This window comes from Equus przewalskii, chromosome 15 (genome assembly GCF_037783145.1).
Source record: "Equus przewalskii isolate Varuska chromosome 15, EquPr2, whole genome shotgun sequence".
NCBI classification, from domain to species: Eukaryota; Metazoa; Chordata; class Mammalia; order Perissodactyla; family Equidae; genus Equus; species Equus przewalskii.
The window spans coordinates 37,716,764-37,734,903 of record NC_091845.1 but is presented as its reverse complement, the minus strand read 5'-3'; the positions used below and the strand labels follow the sequence as shown (position 1 = coordinate 37,734,903).

The window sequence follows — 18,140 nt, the reverse complement described above, 5'->3', positions numbered from 1 at the left end:
ACATTTTTGGAGTGTGCAGCTCTAATGCCTTCAGAGCTTCAGGAAATAATAACTTCAAACAGAAAAGAACTGTTGCTTTTCTATGTTCTCACAGCCTGTGCCTTCTAACTGCAAAATGCACAACTGCCTGATGAGAGAACCCAGTTACTAAGAAGTAGATGACATTGCAGAACCGCACCATGTGTCATCTGAGTCTACTAAGAGAGGGGCTGGGCTTCATCACACCATCACTAACACTGAATAAAGAAGGTTAGCTTTATGGAAGACTAGGTTGGAGTTCGTTTGTCTCACACTTCAAGACTCAGCTGATGAGCTGTGTTCTTTCCTCCAATAAGACTGTCATGAGTAATTGATATCCAGCAAGCCATGTAAACCTTGCTGTCCTTGGTTTGAAAAATCTTGCTGCTGCTTCCTTTTGCCATCAAATACTTTAGAAGAGTGGTCTTCTCTTCTAACCCCCACATTTCCACTTCCCACCCTCCTGAAATATCCTATTTCAATCTAGAGTATATTGCGCACCCGCTTTTGTGGAAACTATTCTCTTGAAGGTCACCTATAATCTTCTAATCACTGAAATCCAATGACTTTTTGGTCTTGATTCCAAGTGTGCTTTCCACAGCTTTGGCTCTGTTAACCACTCCCCTACTTCTTACTACCTACTAAAAATACTTCTTCTAATTATAAAAAAATGTACTTATTTAATATAGAAAGATTAAAAATGAAAATAAGCTATAATGAAAAAATTTAACTCATAATTCTACTGTTACTAGTAACTTGTGGAGGAGGAGGGCAGGGTATATCTTTTTTAGACTTTTTTTTTTTCCAATACATAGTTTTTAAAGTTAAAAAATGGAATCATTGTATATATTGATTTTTCAGAATCATTGTGTATATTGGTTTTTAATCTCCCTTTTTTAGTGGCACCATGTCATACCTATCTCTTTTTGTTAGTTAATGCTTCTCTGCACTACACTGTCAGTTTAGAGGCTACATGGTATTCCATTGCATGGCTGGACCACAATATATTTAGTCAGGCTCCTAGTTTTAGAAACTTAGGTTCATTCAGAATTTTGTTAACATTGCAAAAAACATATACATTCCTAATTTTTTCCTTAGGTAAATTTCTCACCTGTAATTTCTGGGTCAAAGACCAAAAACATGTTTTAAATTTTTATGACACTATTTCTCGAAACTCTGTTGTCTGTGGACTTCTCAGTCCTCAGGCCACCCTTTCTGTGTGTGCCCCTTCCAAGCACTGACCACCCTGAGCTGTGTCAGCTGTTGTCCTTGCCTCCTATACCAGATGGTGAACTATTGGGAACAAAGATTATTTCTTGTACTTTTATTTCTTAGAACCCAACACGATGCCTGAGACATGGTGGGTTCCTAGAGATGAAAATAAAAACTACCATTCATTGAGCACTTCCCAAGACCTAGGGCACGGTGACGCTGAAGAGGAATGTTAACCACCATTACCATTTCACAAACGAAGAAACTTGTTATAAACAGACCCTTTTCCCCTTGGGAGGCTTGTGGCCAGCTGATTGGCCTGGTGAGACAAGACAAGCTTTGGATTGGGAATGAAACACCTTGGCTTCTAAGCCCAACTCTGCGTGACTTTACTTGACTCTAGGCAAGTCCCTGCTGATGCCTCTTCTCTATGCAGAGAGAGCTGGATGACATCGATCCCTAAGGACCCCTAGTGTCAGACTTCCTATTTCCTCTGAAATGTATATTCAAGCAGCTGATTCGTCAGGCCAAACATAAATATACAACAGTCCCCATCCTGGCCATGTAGCAGACCACTATAAAAAGGGCCATATTTATTCATCCATTCTCATTTTATGCTGATGGGATTTCAGAAACCATAATTGCCTTCAATGAATTTCCTAATTCAATTATTCTTTTATTACTTCATCGCCTTAGGACTCTTTGGCCCTATGTGGAATAAGAAAATGCTTCTGTTTTAGTTCATTATTAAATGCAGTCATGACATTTTTTGTTTATATGAAATCCATATAAATGATACTACAATACCACATTTCTAAGGCAAAGGAATGACTTAAAAAACTTTATCTCATATCACTTGCAACTAATTTCTCACCTCAAGTAAATCCAGTGAGGCCTATTAGAAAATGGCTGAGCATTGCTGAATGCCTTCCTGATCAGTATAAGAACAAATGCAATATTGGTGCCTCACAGTTTAGTAATCCAATAACAAATGCAGGGGGCCCCAGTGATGAGGCAGTGGCAGGGACAGCAGCCCCAAGGGCTTTAGGTCCTGTGGGGACAAACAGTGGAGCCTTTTATCCTGAAGGAGAATCTCAGAAGGAAACACTCACATCTTACACAACCCAGCCTAATGCCAGCTGTTAGTGTGAGGACCAGTCCCCCAGCAAGCTTGCTTTGCTTCTGGCTGACAAGAGGGTAAAGTTCTAACCAAATGTATTTTATACATACAAATTTTTTTGAATGAACATTTTTAAGAAAGAAAAATACTTAACAAAAGTCTCTTTTGAATCCAAAATACTTTTCTCTCCAGGGAATCCTTGCTTTTTGCCCTTAGACTAAGAAAACAGTATCTGAGACTTTTAAGTCCCAACTCATACTTCAACGACTACAATGGGAGGCCTTTCTGACTGGGGGAGGCAGGGTGGTTTCTTGGTGCTGTAGATGAGATCCTGCCTTCCCTGGGATTTGTTTGGTACAAGGACAAAATCAGGAAGCAGTTCCCCACCATCCTCACCTATCACAGGGGCTGGATATCCCATCCTTCCTCTGAGGTCAGCTCGGGTTTACAAAGTCTCTGCTTCCCTCTAGGTGGAGGCCGAGCTGATTGACAAGCTGGACAGCATGGTGTCAGAAGGGAAAGGCGACGAGAGCTACAGGGAGCTCTTCGGCCTACTGTAAGCTGCTTCAGCCCCAGGCACCCCATGTTGGGGGAGGGGGTGAAGTGGGCTAACGAAGGGTAGGGGTGCAGCCCATGCTGGGTAGGCTTCAGAGGGTGGGTAACAAGAGAGACCCAGGTGGTTTCTGGTAGTAGCAGTGTTCACCTTCTGTCAGTAAGAAAGTGGCCTCATGACACAAGCTCTCTCAGGGATTGCCATAGTTGACTGAACAGGTCGAGACAAGTGATAACTCCGAGCTCCTAGATTTCCTGATAGGAAAAGGGTCATCGTATGTCTTCATAGCATGCACTGTTTCCATTTGGGCAACAGCTCATGGGTACTCAGTGAAGGCTCAGTGCTGGCATTTCTGAGGGAAAAAAAGTTAAATCTCTGCTTTGTAAGATCATGCAATCAGCTTGAAAAACACTACCATGCATCTTGTGACTTGACAAGTCATACTCCCTCTCCAGGCCAGTTTCCCTGTTTGTGAGACAGGGTGATTGAATGAATGGCATCAAAGGTTCTCCCAGGTCCACCATTTGTGGAGTCTGTCTTGAGTTGATGGAAGCCAAGAGACCTTATAGGGCTAAGTCCAAAGGAAGGACTCAGAGGAACCATGGTTTTCCCAGATAGATAGCGATGTTGGGTATTTAATCTTCCTAAAAAACAAAATCTTGAGACTGTTACAGCTCTAGAGTCCCCTCCCATCTCACTCATTATTTCCAGCTTTGAGATTTTGTTTTAGTGCCATTTTGAAGACAAACGTGTGATGTATTTTTCCAATAATAATACTGTACATTTGCTTAGAACTTTACAGTGTACAAAATGTGTTCACATTTCTTATTTAATCCTCACAATACACCCCTGAGGTGGGCAAGGCAGATGTTATCCCAATGAATAGAGGTGATGAAACTCAGCTCAGAGAAGTGTTAGCATGCCTTAGATTGCATGACCAGTAAGAAGAAGTTCTTGGCGGAGCACTCAGATGTTCTGATTTCAAGAGAGGGGAATTTCTCTCTGCTATAACATGCCCACTTTGTTCCCTGATAAGTCATGCAATAAATATGAATTTATTTGAAACTTAAATAATTATAATTTGTGAAAATTAATCCATACTTTAGCATTTCTCTTTTAGTTGAATTGTTTCTAACTGGGAAATAAGGCAGAGAAATCTATTCCTAAGCTACTAATAGATGACTTTACTACAAAGGAAAAAGCACAGAAATAACTTGCAATTACTGATTACCTGACCAAATAGTCTTTCATGAATTTCTAAAATCATGTCTGAGAACTGAAAGCCACTGATATCCATGGAACAGCACTTCCAAATTTGTGTTTTGGAGAAGATATTTGTATGTATGCTAGAAAAAAAATAACAAGTGGATCATGGGCTAATCAGTTTAGAAAATACTCAAACAAAATTGAATAGGCCTCTGTATTGTAGGCTTTCTCAAAGCCTTTAATGTGCACAAAGATGTGAAAAATCTCCAAAAGGAGGGTGTAGTGACCAGTATTTCCCATGCTTATTTGCTCACAGAACACTTCTCCCTGTCCTCCAGGACAGCAGAGCTCTGTAGAACACAGTTTGAGAAATGTTGACGCTGTGGCTTTATCCACGTAGCTTAGGGGCCAGAGCCAATGGTCCTGCCTTCTCTCTCTACTAATATGGATCACATGGCAAACTCTCACTTTCCCAGAAGGCTCGGCTCAGGGTGGATGCTCTGTGCAGGGAAGGGAGTCATTGTCATAGCAGCATTAACAGCAGCCAGACTGTGGGTGTGAGTCCTCAGTACTGGGCCCCCTAGCTGGAGCTAGGGACAGTGTGGAAAGAAATCAAGAGTGAGACCTGGACCTGGGCTTATCACTGGAGCAAGCAGAAGGAGTCAGGTCATCGTTCCCTAGGAGAGACCTGTAGGAAAGCAGAGGATGTCAGAAGCCAGGCTCTTTGGAGAAGCCAGAGGCTGCCCTGAGGTACCAGGAGCATGGGGCTGGTGAGTGAGAAAAGGACCTGGGCATTTAGCTCTTGTCTCTGGCACATTTTGCATGGGAGCATCTCCTGAAAGTGGAGATGGCTGTGTGTAGTTCCAGGATTCACTCACTGTCCCTCATGTTGGGCCCTCGAGACTAGTGGGAATCTTTCCTTTGGTTTACGTGAAAAAGTTGATGTATATGCTTGAGGGTGGCTCTAAGAAATGATAGAGGCAGTGAGCCAATTGGCAAAGCCAGAGCCAACCCTCAGTGGGCTCTTAATCAGCTGCCTTTTTGGAACAGACCTTACTGTGTACAGATAAGGGGGCTGGGGCTTTGAAACCTCTCCCTCAGTTCAATGGCATCCTTAGGAACTTGTACAGGAAAATGGAAGATATGCTCATTTGTTGTTGCCAGTTCAGTAATTGCCTTGTCTTTGCTTTCTGCTGCATGGAGTAGAACCCAGCTGTTTGGGCCCTACCCCAGGTAAGACTGAAGGGTGGTAAGTCTGCCATCTCCAGATCCATCACAGGCCCCATGGGCTCTGGAACCTCACTTTTATGGCCAGGGAAGGCTCATGAATTGTATATTGTGTTTGCTTCCTTCATCTTTTCACCAATAGTCTGCTGGAGAAGGTTGAACAAGAAACATGGCGTGAGACCGGCATTTCCTTTGTGACCTCAGTTACCCGCCTCATGGAACGCCTTCTTGACTACAGGTATCTACTCAAACACCTGCCTGACCTCATCTCTGGTCAGGATACTCTCCCCAGCAAGGACATCCCTTGACCTTAAAACTGAGACGATGTGCCTTTCAGGGGGAGGACTATTCTGGTGTTGGGTGCCATCACTAGTCATTAGGAGTCTACTTATGACCAAAGAGAGAGAGGGGAGAGAGCCTTCTGCCAGGGGTAAACCAGGGCTTCCTGGGATCCCCCTGATATGTGGGCATATGTACCCAGGAGGCATCCCAGGGACATGCAGCCATCTGGCTTTCCATCCAGAAAGGTCAGGGCTGAGAGGAATGGGCACAGCAGGGGGGAAGAGAAAGGCTGTCTCCAGAGCAAAGCATGGAACCAAGTGTAGGTCCTTAGTGCAGGCCTTCCTCAGAGCCATATGGTAGATAGTCAGGGAAATGTCTCTTGGTACAGAAGTGTGACCCAGGAGGACTTTCAGTTGGCTTTCCCAGGGACCAGAGACCCCACTTTTCCATGCCTCCATTCTTTGCCTAAAGTCTGTTTATTTCTGTCCCTTGGTCCTGGTCGTGAGAAGAGTGGAGGAAGCAGCCTGTGAGCTCAGAGATCTTTATGCTATGTTCAGTCCTATAGATCATGTGAAATTAGTTTTTTCATGAAAGCCTGCCTTTTCAGTCCTATCACTATTTCTGAATTAGTCCAAAAGTGACAATGAAGCTACCACAGCATCCTTAATTATTCTCTCATCAGAGTTCAGGTGGTGGCTAAGTGTGCCTTTTGGGAGCCTAGAGGAAGATAATATGGAATGAAGAGGAATGATAAAGAAAACCCAGCCCCAAGCAATAGTTTTCTTCTCTGTGCTACAAGATATGCAAATGCCAAGGGGGAGCATTTTCAACCCATGGATCAGGAAATGAGAGAGGTTAGGTCACCTCCAATTGCTGCTGAATAGAAGGTGCTGCTTTGCCAAGACATCTGCTATGCAGAAGACTTAGGTGTCCAATGCACTGGCCTTGATATGGAAATAGAATTCCTGAGAAATGTGCTCGCGTCTTGAGCATCCCCTCTTCCTGTAGCACACTTGCACTTGTGTGAGCCCATTTTTCTTGGGCCTTATTAGGGCACAGATAGCCTTTGGGGGTCCCTTTTAGAAGAGGGGGCTCTTTTATTCATATCATATTCCTAGCCTCTCCTGCACCTGCCATCAGACAAGGAAGAGGGGTGGGCAAAACTCTGTACCTCTCCCTCACTACAACATTTACTAAAGGTCAGCCCTATTTGCTGTGGCCTACTAGAAAGAGTGGAAATTAATTTCTTAGGCTCCAAGGCCTAGTTCCAGCTACCTGTTTGATTTCTCTACCTACCTTTCATAAGTAACTCAAACTCATGGCCAAAACCAATTTCTTTCTCCTCCATTTCTTGTCTCCATGATGGTTCCTACAAAACAAAGTTCAGACTCTTTCACGTGTCATCAGAGGCCCTTCATAAACTGGCCTTTGCCCACCTCTCCTGCCCTATCTCCTGCCAATCCCCAATACCCATGCCCTGTATCCCAACCTCCCAGTGCTGCTTCTTGTTAGCATAAAAAGAAAAAGCATGATGTTTATGATAGCTTTCATTTGTTAAAAATATACCATGTGCTTTGTGCTTTACAAACATTGTCTCTAGTCTCATAAGCAGCCCTGAAAGATTGTCCTTGTTTTTACCAATGAGGAAATACCATTGGCAGAAGTGCCATTGCCAGAATTTGAAACCAGATCTATCTGACTCAAGAACCATGCCCTATCTCCTCATCTATGTTGTCGCCACTCACATCCTTCCCTTCAGACTTCTGTACATGCTGTGACCTTCCAACCAACCCCCATCAAGGAGGCTTTCCCAGCCAGCAGCTTACCTGGCTCTCTGTGCGTGCTTCTTGCAGAGTGGGAGTCACACTGATGGCGATCATTTGTCACCTTTCTGATTCATCCAACAGAGGAAAGCCAGCTCCTTGAGGACAGGGACCTTGTCCTTATCTCCCTGTGCCCCTGCATGGAGCCTTGATGATCCCCTGGCAGGTGTGCAATACGTCTTGATTGAATGGATGAACTTACTGGGAAGACCGTGAAGGAACCAAGAAAGTCTCTTCTTCTACCCCAGTGCAGTTTAGTTGAACAAGAACTTACTAAGAAAATAGTTCTTGAAAGCTAAAAAATATATACATTGATTAAACAAATAATCAATAGTTTGTACTCCAGAATGACCTAAGCCTCTTGAGTGTGAGACTCAATTTTAGACTAGCTCAAACCTTAGGTACTCAGAGGAGTACCTCTTCAACTTCTGTGTTAATGTCTTCAACTTTTGTGTGAATCCCAGACACTGTGTATCAGATATAAAGATGCTCAGTGGTAGCAACTATATTTCCCAGGTTAGAAAGCAAAGCCCTAGGAGGGTTTTCTTAGTGCCCTGGAACAGACAGGGTCAGAGTTAGGGTGGCCAAGCCCTTGGGGCTCTAAGTGGAACCTCCACCTGGAAGAGGCAACTGGAGGTTATGGAGCCTTTCTTTCCCAGGCCCCTCCAGTCTCACTGAGGGCTGCCTGGCCGCTGGTCTAGGCCACCACCACTCGCTGCACATAGCCACACCCAGAAAGCTTCAGAAGCCTCTTTCAGGAGTGTTTTCCCTGTTCATCTGTCAGAGAAAGAGTGAAAGAGGGAGCAATGGTTGCACCCAAGTCAGAGGCTTTAAAAGGTGTCCTCTCTTGAGTAGCCACACAGCAAAGAAGAGTCTGCTGTTAGCAGTGCATGGGAGAAGCAGTCGTGGAGCACAAAGGTGTGTTGGAATGCCCCTGGCATCACAGGGTTGTGGCCACTGCTTTTCTGTTAAATTGATTTGGCTGTGAAGTTCTAGCTATGGCCAAACAGAAGGTGACGCCTGAGAAATGTTTCTGATGCTTTCTAGAAAGAAAACATTAAATGCCAAAGTAGCTAGGTGAGATCTCACTACCCTCCAACTTATTGGAGGGACAGGTGCCTCCTGCCACTTCGTGGGTTGCTTGGAACAAGTTGGCCATCTGGCCCTTAGGTTCACTCCTCTTGAAGACTCCTCTTGAAAAGTCACGGCAGTTTCCTGTCCCTCTTAGCACTTAAATGACAGGTTCTGCAGTGCCATGTTCAGCACACCCATGTCTGGCTACTAAGGAACCAGATGCTTTATGGGATAAATGTGCTGATAGGGCACACCTAGAGAGGAGGGCCTTGGTTCCAAACCCCACAGAGCTGCCAGCTCTGACAGGAGCCCTCCAAAGGAGGAAGGACACTTGGCTTTGCAGAATACCATGAGAGTGGTGTGGATTTTCAGTATCCCTTTCTTTCAAAGAATCATCTCAAAGAAGTCATCCTTTTATGTGCTGGGATGCAGCTGGGAAGGTGAGGATAACTGAGTTTGTCAAATGACCATCCAGAGGCTCAGTGACTTGGACTAGGTCTCCTGACTCCCAGCTGTGATGTTCTTCAGTGTGCCCTGTGCCTGTTAGTGGAGCAAAGCCAAGGCACATTCTCCACCTGACCCTAGTGGTCCATAAACTCCCCTTATGCAGCCTTTCCCAAAATCTGCTAACACACAGCTACAGGAGGAACTATATCTTCTCCAGAGCACTGTGCAGTGCCACAGAAGGAGACACAGCATTCAGACGGGACTCTGGCTGGCTATGTGTACAGGAGGCTTCTTGCTAGATTTACAAGTCTGGTTCTCATTCTTCTTCATCACCTTGTGTCAGGCCTCTGCTCTTCCCAGAGAAGCTTGGCTTTGACCAGTCCCCTCTCTCCCTTGGGAAGGATCCATTCTCAGTGTTCCCATTGTTCTGTGTCTCACAGGCCAGCCCTGACCCCCCCATACCCAACTCTGCTCAGCATGAATGCAGCTAAGCCCTGGGTGAAGCTACCCCTAGATCAGAAAGAAGCTCCAAACCCGCTGCTTCTAGTTGGAGGGGGTTCCAAAACCTAGTGCACAGGAAGAAGACCATACGGAGAACAGCCAATGAGGTGGTGAATGTGGCAGCCAATGCCATGGTTGCTCTGGTCAAAGGGTGCCAAGCTAGATCCCTGGAGTGGAGCATCTTGGCTTATATTCAGCACTATCCTACAAAATGAAAGTTACCCTTTAAGGAAAGCTCTGTGCCTCTTCTTTTGGGAACTTGAGGCGTGAACCTTCTACTTTACTGACACACTCTTCTGTGCTGAGGAGAATGGTAGGTATAACTTAGTACCCTGATGTAGCTCTACACTCTGCCACCAGAACAAGGGGTTGAGTTGAACAGAGATCTTTGAATCCTAGGAGTGGGTCCAAAGCTCAGAAGGAGCTCACAGTACAGTCCTCATCTGTGGAATCCCTTCCTGTTGGAGAACATCCTAATCTTGGGTTTGGTCATACTTATGCCTCATTGACACTGCAGTTCTGTGTCTTGTCCCAGAGGCACCACTTTGTGCCATGGAACACTCATCTGTGCTTTCCCTTCCAGGGATTGCATGAAAGGAGAGGAAACAGAGAATAAGAAGATCGGCTGCACTGTTAACCTGATGGTGAGGACATGGGCTCTTCTTCCTGTCTGCCTAGTAGCATGGTTTCTGTCCTGCACTGTGATTGGCTTGGCATTCCTACAATACATGGCTGTAAGCCTAAGAGTTTGAGTCAGGGCATCAGCTCTGTTACTGGTTTCTTGGAGACCTGCACCTCATCAGTCACATTCCCACTTGGGAAAGGAATGAAATGAGCTTCTCTTTGGACAGAGCTCTAGCCTGGCCTCTTGGCAAGGTCCCACAAACTGTGACATACCCTAATTCCCAGTCTTCTCTGATCCCCATTCTGCCCTGGTGCTCTTCCTCTTTCTCACTACTTAGGGCTCCTTCATATCTGCTAGTGGTTCCACTCACAGCAGGTGTGCCACTGGCTGGTCCCTTCTCTTTCTGGTGCTGACTGCCTCCATGGCTTGCCCTCTCCCTCCTGCCAAGCATAACCAGGGCTTTGGCCAGCTGCCTGGAGCTCAGATATGGCCTCCAGAGGTGGCACCCTCTCTCATCTTTATGTGTATTTCGTTCTCTCTTACAGAACTTTTACAAATCTGAGATTAACAAAGAAGAGATGTATATCCGCTACATCCATAAGCTTTGTGACATGCATTTGCAGGCCGAAAACTACACAGGTGAGTGGGAAGCAGAGAGCCATGCCTCCCAGTGAGGACAGACTGGACAAATATGCACAGCTGACAGACAAATGCTCTGGGCTGGTGCCTGCCATATCTTAGCAGAGTATTGGGACCCTTGCTGCCCCCTCAATTCACTCCTTTCCCTCAACTCCTTTGTAACATATGGTGGAGAGAAAGCAGGCCGAACTTCCTCTTGTGCCTTTGTGCCATGTCCTTTGCTGCCTGAGGCTGTAACACTCTCCTTGCCTCCTATCCATTCCCATCTGAGGCCTCAAAGGTGACTTCCAAATTCTGGTGTGCCAGGTTCAGAGCATCCTGAGCTCACTGTCATTCCTCATGACCAGAGCCTTTCTTAGGACCTTCACAGCTAGAGCTAAGTCAGGTCATAACACAGGAACATATGCCTAACCCTGGGACTTCTAGAACTCGCTGGCAGACCTCCCTTGCAGTCTAGGCTCTTCCCCTGCAAAGGCACAGTGGCCCCACATTGAGCTCCCACTGGAGAGTATGGAAAGTGTTCATCTGACTTTCTGTCGGCCCCTTTCATTTTATCTACAATTTAAACCCTTACTAAGGCCTTTTCTAATAGAGCAAACTTAAAAACATTTCAATGTTCCTGTTACACTCTGTTTACAGAGCACCACTCTGAGTCAGGAGGGTATGTGCATGCATGTATGTCCTGCTTGATAACCTTGTGCCATAGGTCCCCCAAAATAGCCACCTTCTTCACTGTGGTGACCAGCTACTACATCTTAGCTCTTGGGCCATAGGACTTAAATTTGTGTGATAGACCAGGAAATTCAAGCTATTCTTGTCCACAAACATTACTAGAATTAGATGGATTTCTAGAAACACAGAATCTTCCTTCCTTATCTCTAGATGTTAGAGAGTGTTTGGCATAGATGCCACCTTTTCTGACAACACAGCTTGGCAAGAATTAAATTTGAAATGACTGGGCTGAATTTGCCATTCTCCACGTCCACTTCCAGCCATGATCCCAGCAACCCTCAGAGACAGCAGCAAAGTGACAGACTGTGATAAATTCCACGTATCAGTAGAGGCATATACTAAACTTCTGGAGAACTGAGCCACGACTGAGAGGCTAGGTCAGGAATTTAGACAGAGAGAGTGCTGAGCCTTGTCTCTGGTGACCTCGGGAATGACGTCTGAAAAGAATATAGGCAGGGAAGGAAAAGCTTTCATATGGCTTTCTAAGCTCAAGAGGGAGGCCCTGAGTGCCTCAAGGGCTTGTCTTCAGAGAGGAAAGCCTTCCTGGATCCAGTGAGAAGGTGTGTGCATCCCTGGGCAGGAGGATCCAGTGGCCAGAGCACAGGCAGAGAGGCAAGGATGGGGAGGAGACTAGAGAGTGTCTGCAGGCAAGTGGGCCTAGCTAAAACTGGAAGTGGGTCACAAAAAAATTAGAAATAAAATTATTTATGGTCATGGGGAGCAGACTTGAGTAGGGCCTTGAAAGTTGGGCAAGAACTAGAACTAATTAACTTGCCAGTAGGAGATGCCCACTAAAAATGAGCAAATAGAACAGGAAAGAACAGACTGTGTAATGAGGATCCTAAGCAGTGGCTGTAATTCAGTGTGACTCATTCCTTGGAATTTAGGAAGCCACAGTATTGAGCTACTGTTGTCTTATATAACCCTCTCTAACTGTTCCACATGTAGGGTAAGGTGTCACTGGGCCTTTGCCCTGGGTCCAGAATCAACCTCCAGGAATAGAGCTTCTGGCTCCAGGCCCATCACTCAGTTACCACCATTCACACTCTCTCTCTGGTCCTATTAGAAACAATAGAGAAGAAGAGAAAAGGTCATTCCCAGGCTCATGCTAAGGAAAGAAAATGGAGCTGGAGGCATTGAGGCTGGCTTAGGGAGGGCTAAGAGAAGCCTTGATCAGTGCTCACCCCTGAGAACCACTTCTGATAAGCTTAGAAAGGAAGCTCTAGTCAGGTGAGTAAAAAGGAGCCCAAGAGCTCTCTCTGATATGTGTGTGTCTCCCAAAGCAAGGCAACCTGTGCAGACTCTCAGGTAGCTGGGCCATACTTTATGTGGAGCCCAGAACAGATGACCAGGCTGTGGGAGGAAGGTGTCTACTAGGATTTTTTGTTCCTTCATGCTGTGGTCACCAGTTATTGGCTGTCTGGGCAGCCCCTCTATCTCACTTTTGGTATCCAGTGTCCCAGACCTGGGTTGCACATGCCTTGCCCTGGCATACTGCTTAGCCCAGTCCCCTGCACCAGGCTGCTCCTGGACCCCTGATAAGAAGCCCCTGGACCTCTATATTGCCTCCCCCCACAGAGGCTGCATTCACTCTTCTCCTCTACTGTGAGCTGCTGCAGTGGGAGGAACGGCCACTGCGGGAATTCCTCCACTACCCATCTCAGACAGAGTGGCAGCGGAAGGAGGGACTGTGCCGCAAGATCATCCACTACTTCAACAAAGGCAAGGTAGGTATCATTAGGCAAGTCTTTCAGCCCCTCAGCTTCCGCTGTAATGCATGGCATCTCAACACTGTAGGGATGGCAGCAGCTGCAGAGGGTGGTGTGTGGAATGGTGAGTGGGTGGATGCCTGTGTGTGCATCAGATTTGGAGGCAGCATGATTTTCTCTGAGGAAAAAAAATAACAGCTTAATTCTGTGGCTTGAAAGCCAATTCCAGATTAGGGGTTAAGAGACAACCCCACATACCAGCTTTGCACATCTATAAATGCTAGTGCTACTACAGCAGAGGCTTTTGGGCCCCCACTTGTATTTATTAGACTTACTTAAAGAATTGATGTGGCTTTCTAATCTGCCATAGAAAAAATGAATGGATTTTAGCCATAACCAAAGGAGGCCTATACTGCCTCTTACTGGGACGTGTTCTTGCCTTGAATTTCCCTTCCTCATAGCACAGCCTGGGCTTCTCTCATTGGGGTTATTCTCCATAAAACTCAATTCTGTAGGATTGGCAGGCATTGTCAGCATTGGTTCAGACTTCCTTGGGGCTTCTTGGCCATCCTGTTCCCATCTCTAGGGGAGCTCCTTGTGGGGCCCCCTCACCACCTACTTTTGAGTATGGGCCATACACTGGAAAGGCTGAGATTGTGTAACTTGTTGAGGCTGTTCTTTCATTACTCAGCTTTGAGCTTGTTTTCAAAAGCTGAACTAGGATCATCTGGGGAATTGTAGTGGCTGAGTCCCTGACTCAAATAGAAATTGGTTTTTAAAAATGAGTTTTTTCACCATAAAAAAGAAAGGTTTAAATGTTAATGATTTTTGCCCACAAATCAGAAAACATTCATCAGTTTTACATAACATAAGAGGCTTTTGTATTTGCCAGAAACGTTGACCCATGTGGGGAATGCACTTGCAAGCAAGAACCTTTCCAAAACCCCAGGAGCTCTTGTGTAACCTAGCCCAGAAAGGAGGCCCATGCTCAGCTCTCAGCCAGCCACGTGTGACTAATCCACAGTGCTGGCCCAAAGGCCCCTCTCCTTTCTGGTCCAGGGCTGGACTTAGGGCCCCCTGGCAGCACTCTTTTAGGGCTATCTTCCTGGCACCTGGGCCACTTGGAGCTGCAACTTAACCCACATACCCAGCAAGCACTCCCAGCTCAGGGGGAATGGCACAGGCCTGGTAGAGCTTGGTAGAGCATGAGTGCTTTTAGTGTATTAGTTCTCTTTTTCCATGGGCACAGAGTGCAGAGTGGAGTGTTATCCTAATCTGATTGAGACTACCAGTGGGACATGTAAGCATTAATGGCCCCCTCTTCATCCCACGCTACAGTAGTATTTAGAAAATCTGGTTTAGTATGGACAAGGAAATGAAATGCAAAACCTGCCTGAGTATTGTGGATGAGCAGGAAGGAAAGAAGGATTGGGAGGCTCCATAGGTCATCTCCTCAGGGATCTCCCACTTCTTCTAGCAACCCTGCCTTTGCTGTGAATTGCTGAGAGAACAGGTTCTGTGCTGAGTACAGACCACTCAGTGAGCCATTTCCTGAGCTCATTCTCAAAGGGATGTTTATCAGATTCATTCTCTTGGGCTCATACAGAAGGTCCCACTTTCTATTTCTGTGCCTCAGTACCTGATGGAACCCAGTGAGTAGGGCTAACCAATTCTTGAAAGCATTCAGAGTTCTTTTTAATGGCTCCAGAAAAGCAAAACCTGGCTGCTACAGGAAAAGTGCTCCTGTAGGGTTCTTGACACCCGGAGAAAAGCTACTTTGGCAGCAGGAGGAGGGCAGGAAAAGGAGAAGGCTCCAGGGAGGGGGCAGATAAAGGGGTTCTAGCACTGCCAGCACACCCTGCCTCACAAGCCAGGCCCTCCTAAAGTTTCTTCCACACACTCCCAGCCTCTCTGTTATCTTCTTAGACAACCTAATCTCCTTTGGTCCCATGTTTATTTCCTGAGTACCCAGAAGGACTGAGTCAGAAGTTCAACTCATTGCCATAGCCTAACCCTGAGCCATTCTCTCCAATGGTGAGGTGGTTAACCTAGGAAACTGCTCGAAGGTAAACTAGGCTTCGGTCCACGGAAAGTCAGCTCTCTCAGGCCAACAAGGAGACAGGCACTTCAAAGGGATAGGGTGTGGCAGAGTGGGAGTTGAAAGAAGGAAGGGGAGGTGTGAAGATGGGAGCTGGTCCTTCATCACAGGGCAGAGGGATCAGACAGGAAGGGAAGCTGGACAGAGTCCTCTGGCCGCCGTGTATCTAGGACACAGACCATTAGGACTAGACCAGCCTTCTCTGTGGGGGTAAGCTTGGGCTCTTCCTGCTTGGAGTGTGGGATGCAATTGCCCATACTCCTTTGAGGGAATGATGAGTCTGTTGCTTCTAATATGTTGTATGTAAACAGAAGTACAAAGACTGCTAGTCTTGAGTCCCAGGCCTTTGCCTTCCTTTCCAGTTTGATTAAAGTGAGGCCTAAGTCATTGCAACTTTTGTGCCATCCCTGTCAGAGAGCAACTAGGATTTGTAAAAGCACACATCTGCCAGAGCTGGTAGAAGTGATTAGATTTCATACACTGGTAAGGGGTTTTAGAGTTGTTTTGCCTCCTGCCAGAAGGAAGGAAAACAAGCGAAAACGTGTAGATGGGGATGCACTGTGCCTGCAGCACATTTCCTGCCAGTGTTCAGAGGCAGCTCTCAAAGCCCCCAGCCCACCAGTGTTCCAACACAACCTCTCAAGGCTGGCAGAGGGTCTTAAAACTCTTAGTCCCGGCTCACTATAAAGATAAGTGTGGGGTTGGGGGAGGGCTTGGAGCAGCGGGGTTACAAATTAGGGCAGAGATGACAGCAAGGCAGATGAGCATTGATCCCAATAGGGGAGAAGACCTGCTTTACTGGGAGCTACTGTCAGCAGGCAGAGTGCCTTTAGCCATACATGGGGCTCTCATCACCTAAATGAGTAGTTCTCCGTGGGGTGCTCTTGTCAGGCTAGCCAGAAGTCTGCATACTGCTCAGCTGCTTAGCCAGCTGCCTGCCAGGCAGGCCCTGTTGTGGGCCCTTGGCTTAAACCTACCCTAGCAGCTCTTGGAGCCAGGGAGAGGACTGATGTGTGCCCCTTTGAAAGCTTTCATATGGAGATGTAAGAGGCTTTCTAGCTTGCGGAGGCAGAGGCATTGTAGTGGGCAAGGAATCGGGGTCTATTTAAAATTCTCTTTGGTTTGTTTCAATCTTATTAGTGGTTCAGTTTCAATCCATATGGCATTAATTTCTTTAAAGGATAGAAATAATATGCTCTTTTTGAGAAACACAGTCCCAAATGAAATAGTATTGTCCTTCTCCTGGATGCTATTTCAAATAGTATTTTTAAAAAATATAGTCCTTATTGTTTAAACATTCATACTGAAATATTTGTGGGTGAAATTCTATGATGTCTGAGATTTGCTTCAAAAACTATGGGGAGGAGTAAGTAGATGGGATATGAATGATACAGGACTGGCCATGAGTCGGTCATTATTAAGGCTGGGTAATGAGTACCTAGGGGTTCATTCTTCTATTCTATTTTTCTATATGCTTAAAATTTCATAATAAAAAATTTTTAATTAGTACTTAGAAGCTGGCGAGAAGAATCTGGCTAAAATATCAAGAAACTGACGATTCCCAATCTAACCAAGAGAGAAAGCACTATATTAAAAAGAGAAGGAAATGAACAATATGGCCCCTTAGTGAAGGCCACTGCAGCCTTCCTCAGGCACCTGTTAGATGGGCCTGTCACCATAACAAGAGCCATACCACAGAAACAGCCTGGAACCTGACTAGGCAAGGATCATCTGAAGCCTACTTTAAGATTTGAAGCTTTCTGTAAGGGAAACTGGCAGGCCTACTACCAAGTCCTTGGATAGCCACTTCTTGCTTGGTTTCCATAATTTTTTCTGAGCTTATATGATTTTAATTTAGAAGTCATTGTTTCCTTCACTGACTGAATCATTAAATAAATCTTTATTAAGTGCCTGCTCATTCTTGGCACGGTTCTAGGCTCTGAGGCTAAAGTAAATAAACAGAGTCCCTACTGTCCTGCAGTTTATCATCTAATTGAGACTAATACAACAAAAAAGTAAATACTTTTTTTAAATAAGATAACTTCAGAGTAATGAAACAGAAAATGGATGGGGAAGTGCCTGTCATTGACGAGATAGAGAAAGGCCTCTTGGAAGTGGAGACGTTTGAGTAGAAATCTGAAAGCTGTGCCTTGAGCTAGAAAGCCACAGTGCTGTCCAGTGCTGTCTGTTGTGCTTTACAAATTGGTTTTGACCATATATTCTTTGTGACATATGAGTTTCAGGAGGCCTTTTGTTGTACTCCCTGATGAGTTTGATGTGGGCTTGGGTGTTCCAAGGATGCCTGAGGTGCTGAAGCCTTCTTCCTATTTCTGATGCAGAGCTGGGAGTTTGGGATCCCACTGTGCAGGGAGCTGGCGTGTCAGTATGAGAGCCTCTACGATTATCAGAGCCTCAGCTGGATTCGGGTGAGCTTTGCCCCTTCCCCAACCCCAACCCTAACTGGAGGTGACAGAATTCTCCTCACATCAGTTTCCAAGTGAGCATTCACTTGCGGGCCCAGCCCTTGGTTTAGTGGTATGGACAGTACAGAAGCAGAAGCCAAGGTTCCTGCCTTCAAGGTGCTTGCAATCTGGCCGAGGAACCAAACACACACTTGATAAATGATCGTATGATCCAGACTCAAGGACACTAGTGCTCGAGGAAGGGAGAAGCAACATATGCAGGATAGGATGGGGGTTTCAAGGAGAAGGTGGCAGCTCAACTTCATGAAGAAGCTTTTCCTTAAATGATTCTGTTCAGGGATGCTTCATCTGAAAACTTTGTAAAATCTTTCCCTGTTTTAGCTTGTGGTCACTTTCAACCACCTTGTTAATACTCCTTTCTTTGAAGCAAAATATTCAAAAATTAAGTGAA

At 45.8% G+C, this 18,140-nt stretch overlaps 1 protein-coding gene across 38 annotated transcripts in view; it reads left to right on the top strand.

Moving 5' to 3' along the window:
* DOCK3 (dedicator of cytokinesis 3) overlaps positions 1-18,140 on the top strand; it is a 445,464-nt gene that overhangs the window by 399,778 nt on the left and 27,546 nt on the right. For 22 of the 38 annotated variants that reach the window (XR_011526962.1, XR_011526961.1, XR_011526959.1 and 19 more), the window contains 7 exons: positions 2,821-2,906; positions 5,316-5,342; positions 5,479-5,574; positions 10,047-10,107; positions 10,634-10,727; positions 13,038-13,186; positions 17,606-17,692. Coding sequence is in view for 34 of the 38 variants with exons in the window: in XM_070575184.1 (XP_070431285.1) it covers positions 2,821-2,906; positions 5,316-5,342; positions 5,479-5,574; positions 10,047-10,107; positions 10,634-10,727; positions 13,038-13,186; positions 17,606-17,692 (600 nt within the window). In the remaining 4 variants the exon portion in view is untranslated. The remainder of the gene's footprint in view (positions 1-2,820; positions 2,907-5,315; positions 5,343-5,478; positions 5,575-10,046; positions 10,108-10,633; positions 10,728-13,037; positions 13,187-17,605; positions 17,693-18,140) is intronic. The other 16 variants (XM_070575204.1, XM_070575201.1, XM_070575197.1 and 13 more) reach the window with 1 other exon arrangement.